General features: G+C 35.3%; 2 protein-coding genes across 2 annotated transcripts; both read right to left on the bottom strand.

The window, feature by feature from the left end:
• Nucleotides 1–2,603: 2,603 nt before the first annotated feature.
• On the bottom strand, nucleotides 2,604–5,012 carry LOC108210247 (L-type lectin-domain containing receptor kinase IX.1). Its single transcript, XM_064085771.1, has one exon. It carries the CDS (start codon nucleotides 4,936–4,938, stop codon nucleotides 2,746–2,748), a length of 2,193 nt encoding a protein of 730 aa, XP_063941841.1. The 5' UTR covers nucleotides 4,939–5,012; the 3' UTR covers nucleotides 2,604–2,745.
• Nucleotides 5,013–9,189: 4,177 nt separating this feature from the next.
• On the bottom strand, nucleotides 9,190–11,557 carry LOC108211640 (L-type lectin-domain containing receptor kinase IX.1). The gene has a single exon (XM_017383294.2). The coding sequence runs from the start codon at nucleotides 11,555–11,557 to the stop codon at nucleotides 9,311–9,313; it is 2,247 nt and encodes a 748-aa protein (XP_017238783.2). The 3' UTR covers nucleotides 9,190–9,310.
• Nucleotides 11,558–12,329: the final 772 nt, after the last annotated feature.

The following is a 12,329-nucleotide window of genomic DNA, read 5'->3' as shown; positions in this document are numbered from 1 at the left end:
CTTTGTTTTGGTCATATTTATTTATTAAACAGTTTCAAATACTACAAATATGTATTATTTTAAAACATAAAATTTGTCATTATCTTTTTAAACATAATTTGTAATTGATTAAAGAAAATAAATTTACTATGTATAATTAATATTAAAAATATTTAGAAATAGATGCATAACTTACAGAAAAAACCGGAAGTTAAATAAAAAATTAATATGAAAAAACATACTCTCTCCGTCCCTCCCATTTCTTATCAAATGGGTTGAGCACGGAGGTTAAGAAATATGTATAAAGTAGTGGAAAAGAGAAATAAAAGTGGGTAAAGTGGTGGGACCCATTGATTTTTAATGTATAAAAAGAAGGTAGTGGAGTAAAAGTAGTGTGAAAAGGAAAGAAAAGTAGAGAAGTGGTGGGACTCATTAACTATTTTGGGTAAGTTTTGAAATGTAAAGAATTGAATGGTGGGACGCCCCAAAAAGGAAAGTGCAAAGAAATGGGAGGGACGGAGGGAGTAAATCTTCTCCACTCTCATATCTTCTACCCAAAACAAGTGGAATCTTAACGTGAATCACATTATTGGATCAATAATTTTGATCAATTTTGTCGTATTTTTTTGGATTGATAGTTGTGTGATATAACAGGCTGATAATTCATTCATTTCACATCCTAGAATATCATATTTTTCACATTCTCGTCTACCTAATTCTCTAAACGTCCCCTGAGTAATTTCCAGTGACATGTAAGTAGTGATCTCAACGACCAGAACCTACGCACTCCAATTGCAACTCCAAGCAAAAAAGAAAAAGAAAAAAGAGATTAGCTTAGGGACCCTACTCCTGTAAGAGCATCTCCAATGTGAGGTGCCAACCAAAATTGCTAAACATGCTTATTCATCAAAAATATCAATATTTTATTTTCTCTTTTTTTTTAAGTTACTTTTGGCACCCCTCTTATCAATATTCACTCCAATGGTTGGCAATTAAAGTTGTCAAAAATACTATAATTTTGTTTATCTAAAATTAGATAGAATATTATAGGCTTGACAATAAATGAAATTTTCCCATTTTGGGTAGGTGCCAAAGGGTGCCAAAAATTGACAACTTTGCTTGGCACCCCCGTCACTCCAATGGGTAGCCAAAAAGATTGTTATGCCATGTCATGCCACATGGCATTTTGGCACCTCTCTTGGCACCCAATTGGAGATGCTCTAAGTCTTTAACACACCACAGTTCTTAATCAGAAATTCAGAATGCTAAAATTCTGTCCAAACGAGGGGAAAAAAAAAAGAGGTACAACACATTTCTGCATAATTTATAAAAAATGTAGCAAAAACAGACTTCTGAATAAATTACAGCAGAATACTATTGATCACGATTCAGGAGAGGATAATTGCTAGGAAAATGGACTTCTTTCTGAAGAAATTACAGGCGTCTTTGTTGTTGAGTAGCTAGCAGTTCTTAATTATAGCTTAAAGACACATTTCTTATTCATGTCGTAAATGCTAAATTTGTCTACCTGAAATACCAAGCAATCACGGAATGAATTACAATCACACTTTACTACTAATTCAACCTGACTTTCTTCTAGCTTGAGGTCAACAGGTTTTCGCCCACATGCTATTTCCCATGCTACAACTCCGAAGCTAAAAGGTCTGGATGTTGCCTATGTCACCCATGTGATCAACTTTAATTTGCCAAAAGATTCGATGATTATGTTCATAGAATTGGAAGAATAAGCACAGCGGACAGGTCTAGATTGGCAACATCATTCTTCAACGACAAAACAACAATTATAGTGCAAGCACTGGTCCCGCGGATTACACGGTTTCTAATTAGTCGGACTTGCACATTTGATAAAGTAATAAAACATCCTATTAAATCATATTTGATTCAGATACGAATCTCAAATACCCAGAATCTGTATATATCCGAATAAAATGATTCCGACTTAGATTTGAACAAGTTAAAAAAATATTCTCGAGCATCGAGGTACCCAGTATCACGTGGATCATTTTAAAATAAAACAAAACAAAAACTGGGAAAAAAGTGGGTTATTGTGTTCTCGTTTAGCTACATTTATTTGTCAGAAGTAAGCTTTTTAAATTTTTTTCTCGAAATTAGCCCTTGCTTTTTTGTCACATAATGAATATGATACACCTACTTAATATTTGTATTTATAAATTTATAAAATAAGCATTTCAAGAAAACTAAATCCTTAAAAAGGATTTAAATTATTTTGCCAAACACGCCCAGAGTATCTCTTAAAAGGAAAACATGCACAGAATTGGGTACATAAATGTTCACAGAATGAGTATGTGTTAACTTGTGATTGGAATGGGCCTCCTGCATATGCATTAATAGCACCAATTAAAACTGCCCACCTAAATTGCCATGTCATTTTGTGTAAAATTATGTACCATGTGCATGTAGCACTACTCCTCATAAAATCAAGTAGCGAAAGCAAGGCAATATTTACTCCTACCTTATGGTTCTAGATCTAAAAGTAAATGATTGGATTCTTGGCGGAATTCATCATACACTCTTTTATGATGCAACAATCTCCTAAAACTAAAGGTTGATTGATAGCTTGTTTTGAGCTTGTTTTGATCAGATACAAAATTGTAGATATTGAATATTGAATAGAGAAAAAATTACAAACCGGGATTTATCAAGCAATCACTGAATGAATTATAATCAAACTGAAATCAAATTACAAAATCACACATACCTTGAGTTGAATATTAACCGACACGCTTATCTAGTATTACTTAGACGTGCTGCCGTTGCAGACACTGATGAATCAGTTCCGTTACTACAGCCTGAAGAATGAGTTTGGCTTCTCTGGGTTGTGGCCCTGTTTTCTAAACACAAGTTTGATGGTATGGAATAGGTTGCCACTGGCATCTGCGGCGGGAGAACAGGCAATGGAGCATCAAAATTAAGAACTTGAATGGCCTCCTTAATGAAAGGCCTAATTGGCCAGTCTGGATGGGCACACCAGAGCCCGACCATCATCAACCGTTTCATTTGACTCTCGTCGTAATCCCCGGAGAGTTTTGGGTCTGCTGCTTCAAGAATTTGTTCCTTCCCATGAAGGTCCCAAACCCACTTTACTAATTCTACCCGACTTTCTTCTAGCTTGATGTCAATAGGTTTTCGCCCACATGCTATTTCCAGGGCAACAACTCCGAAGCTAAAAACATCCGACATCCTGCTAGCTTGGCCTGTGAAAAAACATTCAGGGGCCATGTAGCCTCGTGTCCCCGCCACCATAGTTGTTTGTGCACCCCTATCATGATCAACAAATCTGGCCAGTCCGAAATCACCTAGCTTAGTGTTAAAACTTGAATCTAACATGACATTGCTTGATTTAATGTCTCTATGCACCACACATTGTTCCCATTCTTCGTGTAGATAAAGCAATACTGACGCCAGGCCTTGAGCAATTTTATACCTTGCGGTCCAAGACAGCAAGCTCTTCCCCTTGAAAAGATGGGAATCCAGGCTACCATTTTGCATATACTCATAGACAAGTAAAAGATTATTCCGTTCATGGCACCAACCAATGAGCTGCACCAAATTTCTATGTCTCAGACGACTAATGATCCTCACTTCAGATGCATACTCCTTTATTCCTTGTCTAGAATTTCTTGAGACTCTCTTGACAGCCACATCCAAATTCAGTTCACTCAAGAAGCCTTTGTAAACTTCCCCAAATCCTCCTTCTCCAAGTTTTCCATGTGGTGCAAAGTTGCTTGTTGCCATAGCAAGAGCATTATACGAGAACTTTTTAGGTCCAGTTCCTTTCTCAAATTCATCATCCATGAAATCATCCTCAAAACAAATGGTATTTTCATTTTCTTCTCTCTCTTTCTTCTTCTTCAATATAATGTATGTGCCCACAGCACAAACAAGAACAAACACCCCTACCGCCAATCCAATCACTGTACCCATCTTTTTATTATTAGTTTTAATATGTTTTGGAACCTGTGGTACTGGACCAGTTTGACTTAAAGTTGGAACCTCTGCTATCGGATCACTTGGACTCGGAGCCTCTGCATGGGACTCCAGAGTAGAACTGAATTCCCATGAATTGATTGTATTGTAAGAAATTGCGGCTCCTGTTGAAGCTGAAAAGCCAACACTGACCCAATCTGGCAAATGGTCTCGTAGATCAACCACAAAGTAGAAACTTTGATGTGAAGCACTAGAGTTGCCAGTTATATTTGTACGGAATGAAACACTAAGATTTTTTGAACTAGAAGCATAACTTATCTGAGCTTCATTTGTCCACCCATTCATAACACTAGACCTCCCATTTTCCCAAAACACAGTTGTCTCGGATTTCACAGAGTTGACATCAACACCTACATGCTCATAATAATCAATGGGATTAGTGAAGATTTCATCGTCCTGCGACTGGGGGGGAGGGTCCCAGTTGTTCCCATACACGTCAAATTCAACAGCGACAAATTTATTGGCGGTGGTGTTGGTAGGCTGACTATCATTTGTGAGTCCAAATGTTCCACCAGATGTTGCAAGTGACGGGACCTCAGTACCATTTGGAACTAGAAAGAACGCCATCCCATCGCCATACGCTGTATTATTTCTGGAATCAATCACAAAAGTGAAACGGGTAGTGAAGTCAGTAAGGTTTCCTGAGGCCTTATCCCATAGATGCAAAGGCTGTCCATAAGTAACTCGTCCGATACTTGACTTAGCTGATTGACCAACCACGGCTTTAGTGAGGTGGATGACATCGTTGGTGGTAAAGGCATCTCTCTCATATTTTATTTGATCATCATTGGTACGGTTGAAGTTGGTAAAGTTAAAATGTAGAGTTGCTGCGAATTGAATGGTACTAAGAAATATCAGAGATCTGATGAAAATAGACGAGATAGTAGAGCCTCCTGACCGGAGATGGCTGCAAACCATGCTTGAACCCATATTATGAAATTTGGATGCAAATTCATCTTCCTGGTATCGAAGTCCTTCAATCTTTATTATAAACCATTCGATACGTAAACAGGCCCCATGTGCCGCAAACTTTTACTTTTAAAATAATAATGTTGACCGTATGGAGCAAATTATTTTTCTGTGTAATTTACTTTAACTTTATAGTATACATTATTGAATTGTGCATTAAATGAATTTTCGAACTATTTGATTTTTTAGTTTTCTCTTTGTCGAGTTCAAACTACTCCCTCCGTCCCTATTTATCTGTCCACTTTGGAAGTAAAAATTTGTCCCTATTTATCTGTCCATTTATACTTTCAAAACTAATTTAATGATAGTTTTTCAAATATATCTCCATAATTTCAATTTTCAAGGCTTGACTTATTTAAAACTTGGTTGAATTCATGTTTTCAAGACATAAAGTAGGGGTATTCCACCATTTTCAAGATATTAATTAGAGGTATTTAATGAAAAAATTTATACAATCAATTATTCCTTGGTATGTGTTTTTTTTTCCAAAATGGACAGATAAAAAGGGACGGAGGGAGTACTTTATTTAAGAGTATAAGTTCAAAGAACATGTTATTTTTAAGTATGTGTGGGGTTTGTAATGAAAATGTCAGGTGGCCGTAGTTTGAAGTATTTATTTATAAATTAATTTATATTATATTATATACTCACGTAACTTCCTAAAATATTGCACACTTTTCTAAAGTGTTTTCTAAACTTTAGAGTCATCACTGTATATTTTATTTTATCTTTCAATATTAAAATTCAATTAGATTTTTATATTTGAAAAAAGAGATATTTTGATAAACTAGAAATTTTGGAGTTGGAATTGACCGAGTTCTTCGGCCCTTCAGAATGCAAGCTTGTGTTTGATACTTTGTTTGGGCATTCAACTATATCATTGGAGTAGCCTTGGACGGGGACTGGGATTACAAAAGACCCATCTGTCAGCAAACAAATAAGCTCTGGCTCTAGTAAAAGATGATAGCTGGCGTGTAGAATTAATAATCCCTCTCTCGTCCCTTCAACTAAAATCGCCAGGCAGCAAGTTCTAGGGTCTGGTAGTCGTGTCACATGAACACACCACCATTGTCCCACTCCTACCGCATTAGCCACCCTTCTCAGATCATGTTTCACCAACATTGCTATTTTCTTTTTAACGTATTTTTTTAACTTTTAATCTTTGATCTAAGCGCCATGGCTAAAAAAAGAATATCCGACTCTAGACTAATCTTTGGGCAACGCCATCTACGCTGTCAACACCTCCTTCATCAGCAAATTGTCTTGGAGATCTGCGGAAATACTTAAAAAAAACAGGTGTGATCTTTTCAAAACATAAACCTACATGATTATGATTATGTGATTGGTTTTTGTTTTACTGTATATATTATTGTGAGATGATTCATATTTCATGATTAGGTATAATTGTGTGCTTAAATTTAATATTGTATGGGTTGTTTTCGTATCCAATTTTCATCTTTTTCTATCTATTTTTGTCCGAACTTGAAAAGATTGGATAGATATTATCGATCTTTTATTATATATAGGATCAGTTACATTTGGTGTTTTGTATCTTCATGTTCGATTTTTAGTTTTTTCGCTAGTGTTCATAATAATTGTTTGCGGTTCTTGGATGGTGACGGTGGTGCACTGGTGACTTAATTAGTTCGTGTTTTATTCCATGATTCTAGTTTTAGATTTGTAATTTTGAATATTATTTGGTTTTAATAGTAGTAATTGCAAATCTTAAAATCAGTTATTTTTGAATGGATAGTTGACTCCTTTTTAAATTTGTTTATCCTTGGAATTTGACTTTCCACTACATGCATTAACTTGTATTTTGTTTTTAATTTGAGTAAATTATGCTTTAATTTGGATAATTAATTGACCGTTTATATACAAATGAATTATCTTAAATTGATAAATTGATAAATTTAAATTTGAAATTGGTTTTGGATTTATATGTCTTAAATGTGTTTTAATGCTCCTTAAATGTGTTGTCTGTATATTATGGAGATTAGTCAACTTTTCTTAAGTTATAATCAATTACCATCCAAATTTGAAAATTGTTTACTTTTATTATTTTTCAAAGATTCAAAATTTAAAAACCATTTATGGGTGTCATTAATGATGACTTTATTGTGCCTTTAATGGCTTTATCGTGCCTTTTATGGCTTTTTGTTCCAATTATGGATGCCACTTTTAATGGCTTATTGACCATTTTGATGATCATTTTATTTAATTATATTTAATTATATTTCATCCTTTACTCCTCACTTAAATTTTAATTTTTATTGTGCCAAAAAATTAATTTTTATGTGTCTAACCAAAGGATTTTCCTTTGGTTAGAAATTAATTAATATTTCTATATTATTTTATTTTCTATCTATTTTTAATATATATATATATTTTTGTTTTGCTTTTTATTAGATTTTTTATTTTACTTTAATTAAACTTATATGTGTGTGATTTTTTTGTATGTTGATTTATGTTTTGTTTGATTTGTTTTTTCAGGATACTCTGGAAGCTACGGGACTTATGGGTTTTCTTTACTTATTCATTTAAGCTTTATTGTCTAAGCGTCCGGAGTTATGCTTGCATGACTTTCGGTTAGATGATAAACTTTCTTAAAAGAAAGAAATCCCTGATGCGGTTTATTGTATTTCGATACAATTCATATACGTGTATGTAGACTTTAAAAAAAAAAAAAAAAAAACTATATCATTGGAGTTGTACCTTTATATTATAACAGGGCCGTAATTGATCCGGGTTAAACCAGACAGACATCTGCCCAAATATCCAATGTGGATGTGCACACCAAAGCCCAACAATCATCACTAGTGGAGAGTTCTGGGTCAGCTGCTTCAACAATTTGTTCCCTTCCATGCATAAAGCTCCAAACCCACTTTACTAATTCTACCTGACTCTCTTCTACCATGAGCTCAATAGGTTTTCGACCACATGCTATTTCCAGTGCTAATGATCCTCACTTCGGGAATTTCTTGACACTCTCTTGACAGCCACACCCAAGTTCAATTCTCTCAGGAAGCCTTTGTAAACTTCCCCAAATTGTGTAAAGTTACTTATTTCCATAGCAAGAGCATTATACGAGAACAAACACCCCTACCGCCAATCCAATCACTATACCCATCTTTTTATTATTTGTTTTTGAATTTGCTGAAAACGGCATTAAGATCATTCAAAAATCAGAACTGGTATTACTGATTACGCCTATCCTCCTGCTGGCTACTATGTTGGTGCAGAAGGTCTGGATGTTGCCCATGTCTCCCATCTGATCAACTTTAATTTGTCAAAAGACTTGGATGATTATGTTCATAGAATTGGAAAAAAGACAGAGCTGACAAGTCTAGATTGGCAACAACATTCTTCAATGAGAAAACAACAACTATAATGATTATAATGCAAGCACTGGTTCGCGGATTACACGTTTTCTAATTATTCTGGCTTGCAAATTTGATGAAGTAATAAAACACAAACAAGTAACTACACAAGCACACACATGTAAAGCTCCAATTAATACCCTGGAGGTTTCTTGCCAGTTTTTTGGTCATGAAAAAATGACATGTATCAACTATTTAATCAATAATAAAATTAAGATCACATATTCACATTACAAAATTTAGAGACATACTAAATTCGTAAGATAACATATTTATTCTAGATCCTGTTAAAGGAAAATTAAAGTTATTATAGAGAAATTATTGTTGGGCAATAAGAAATTTACTCTGGTATGACTAAAAAATATGATAATAATGTAAAATTTTACTCCCTCCATCCCATTTTAAGTGTCCACTTTGCAATTTTCACACATATTAAGAAACAATTAATGTAATATTTTTATCACCATCTTTCCACAACTATCTTTCCACAACTAATCAGCTTAGTTTTCATACATATTAATTACATATCTCATTAATTATTGTGTATTGAACCTTCTCTCACTTCAAATTACACTATACATTCATAATGCTTCTAAATATATTTATGAGGAGTTGTTGGTTGTATTTAATATTATATTGGAAATGGTATAAATTTTACATGGGTTAAAGAGTATGACACATATTTTGGGAAATTTTTTTTTGACAAAATGGACACTTAAAATGGGATGGAGGGAGTAGTATTTTTTTAATTTTAAATTATACATATAATTACGCGAGGCAATAATTTAATTCAATAATAATTTGATTAAATGATATAGTTTTTATTTGTTGTAATGTTAAATAAATTATGAAAAAATAGCAATCACTGAATGAATTACAATCAAACTGAAATCAAATTGCAAAATCACACATATAAGTATTGAGTTGCATATTAACCGACACGCTTATCTCGCTTATCTAGTATTATTTAGACGTGCTGCAGTTGCAGACACTGATGAATCAGTTCCGTTACTAGAGCCTGAAGAATGAGTTTGGCTTCTCTGGGTTGTGGCCCTGTTTTCTGAACACAAGTTTGATGGTATGGAATAGGTTGCCACAGGCATCTGGGGCGGCAGAACAGGCAATGGAGCATCAAAATTAAGAATTTGAATGGCCTCCTTAATGGAAGGCCTAATTGGCCAATCTGGATGTGCACACCAGAGCCCGACCATCATCAACCGTTTCATTTGACTCTCGTCATAATCCCCCGAGAGTTTTGGGTCTGCTGCTTCAAGAATTTGTTCCCTTCCATGAAGCTCCCAAACCCACTTTACTAATTCTATCCGACTTTCTTCTAGCTTGATGTCAATAGGTTTTCGACCACAGGCTATTTCCAGTGCTACAACTCCGAAGCTGAAAACATCCGACATCCTGCTAGCTTGGCCTGTGAAAAAACATTCAGGGGCCATGTAGCCTCGTGTCCCGGCCACCATAGTTGTTTGTGCACCCCTTTCATGATCAACAAATCTGGCCAGTCCGAAATCACCTAGCTTAGTGTTAAAACTCGAATCTAACATGACATTGCTTGATTTAATGTCTCTATGCACCACACATTGCTCCCATTCTTCATGTAGATAAAGCAATACTGACGCCAGGCCTTGAGCAATTTTATACCTTGTACTCCAAGACAGCAAGCTCTTCCCCTTGAAAAGATGGGAATCCAGGCTACCATTTTGCATATACTCATACACAAGTAAAAGATTATTCCGTTCATGGCACCAACCAATGAGCTGCACCAAATTTTTATGTCTGAGACGACTAATGATCCTCACTTCGGATGCATACTCCTTTATTCCTTGTCTAGAATTTCTTGATACTCTTTTGACAGCCACATCCAAATTCAGTTCACTCAAGAAGCCTTTGTAAACTTCCCCAAATCCACCTTCTCCAAGTTTTCCATGTGGTGCAAAGCTACTTGTTGCCATAGCAAGAGCACTATAAGAGAACTTTTTAGGTCCTGTTCCTTTCTCAAATTCATCATCCATGAAATCATCCTCAAAACAAATATTATTTTCATATTCCTGTTTCTCTTTCTTCTTCTTCAAAATACGGTATATGGCCCCAGAACAAACAAGAAGAAACACCCCCACCGCCAATCCAATCACAAGACCCATCCTCTTATTATTTGTTTTAATATGTTTTGGAACCTGTGGTACTGGACCGGTTTGACTTGGAGGCGGAACCGGTGGTAACGGATGACTTGGACTCGGAGCCTCTGCATGGGACTCCAGAGTAGAACTGAATTCCCATGAATTGATTGTATTGTAAGAAATTGAGGCTCCTGTTGAAGCTGAAAAGCCAACACTGACCCAATCTGGCAAATGGTCCCTTAGGTCAACCACAAAGTAGAAACTTTGAGGCGAATCTTTGTAATTTAGTGTACGGAATGAAACACTAAGATTTTTTGAACTAGAAGCATAACTTATCTGAGCTTCGTTTGTCCACCCATTTATAACACTAGAACTCCCATATTTCCAAAGCTCAGTTTCCTCGGATTCCACAGAGTTGATATCAACACCTACATGCTCAGGTTTCTCACCGGGAGGAATGGTGAGATCAGGGTCCAGCGACTCGCCAGGGTCCCAGTCGTTCCCATACACGTCAAATTCAACAGCAACAAATTTATTGGCAGTGGTGTTGGTAGGCTGACTATCATTTGTAAGTCCAAATGTTCCACCAGATGTTGCAAGTGCCGGGACCCCGGTACCATTTGGAACTAGAAAGAACGCCATCCCATCGCCATACGATGTATCATTTCTGGAATCAATCACAAAAGTGAAACGGGTAGTGAAGTCAGTAAGGTTTCTTGAGGCCTTATCCCATAGATGCAAAGGCTGTCTATAAGTAACTCGTCCGATACTTGACTGAGCTGATTGACCAACCACGGCATTTGTGAGGTGGATGACATCGTTGGCCGTAAAGGCATCTCTCTCGTATTTTATTTGATCATCATTGGTACGGTTGAAGTTGGTAAAGTTAAAATGTAGAGTTGCTGCGAATTGAATGGTACTTAGAAATATCAGAGATCTAATGAGAATAGAGGAGATAGTTGTGCTTCCTGCCCGGAGATGGCTGGAAACCATGCTTGAATTCATTTTTTGAAATTGATGCAAATTCATCTTCCAGCTATCGAAGTCTTTCAAACTTATTAACCATTCCATTCCATACGTCAATAGGCCCATGTAATGGAAAACTTTACTTTTATAATAATAATTTTAACTTTGTGGAGGAAATTATTTTTCCTGATAATTATTTACTTTAACTTTATATAGCTTATTGAATTGTCCATTAAATGAATTTTCAAACTACTTTAATTTTTTAATTTTCTCTTTGTCGTGTTCAAACTACTTTCTAGGGAGTATAAGTTAAAAGAGCATCATGGTTCAAGTAGGGGGGTTTTGTAGTGAAAATGTTAGGAGACGGTCTAATTTGAAGAATTTATTCAGATAATTATAAATTAATTTATATTATTTTATGTACTCATGTAACTTCCTAGAATATTTGAACACTTTTCTCCAGTTAAAAATCTAAACTTTAGAGTTAGTATTGTATATTTATTTTATCTTTTTGTATTAAAATTTAATTAGATATTTAAGTTTGAATAAAAGAAACGTTTTGAGAAATTAGAAAATTTGGAGTTGGAATTGACCGAGTTCTTCAGGCGTTCAGAATCCGAGCTTGTGTTTGATATTTTGTTTGGGCATCAAACGATATCATTTAGATGTACCTTTATGGTCAAAAAATCGAATTATTTTATAATCAGTGTGTCTAGATTTTGGATTTGGAATCATTATATTTGAATATGAATACCATGAATAGATTGTATTGTAAGAAATTGACGCTCCTGTTGCAGCTGCAAAGCCAACACTGACCCAATCTGGCAAATGGTCTCATAGAATAACCATAAAGCTGAATCTTTGCTGTGAAGCACTA

Source organism: Daucus carota, chromosome 1 (assembly GCF_001625215.2).
Source record: "Daucus carota subsp. sativus chromosome 1, DH1 v3.0, whole genome shotgun sequence".
In the NCBI taxonomy this organism is placed as follows: Eukaryota; Viridiplantae; Streptophyta; class Magnoliopsida; order Apiales; family Apiaceae; genus Daucus; species Daucus carota.
This window is presented reverse-complemented; position numbering and strand designations above follow the sequence as displayed.

Coding starts and splice junctions, on each gene's coding strand:
- LOC108210247 (XM_064085771.1), bottom strand. CDS start 4,938: ATGGGTTCAAGCATGGTTTGCAGCCATCTCCGGTCAGGAGGCTCTACT.
- LOC108211640 (XM_017383294.2), bottom strand. CDS start 11,557: ATGGAATGGTTAATAAGTTTGAAAGACTTCGATAGCTGGAAGATGAAT.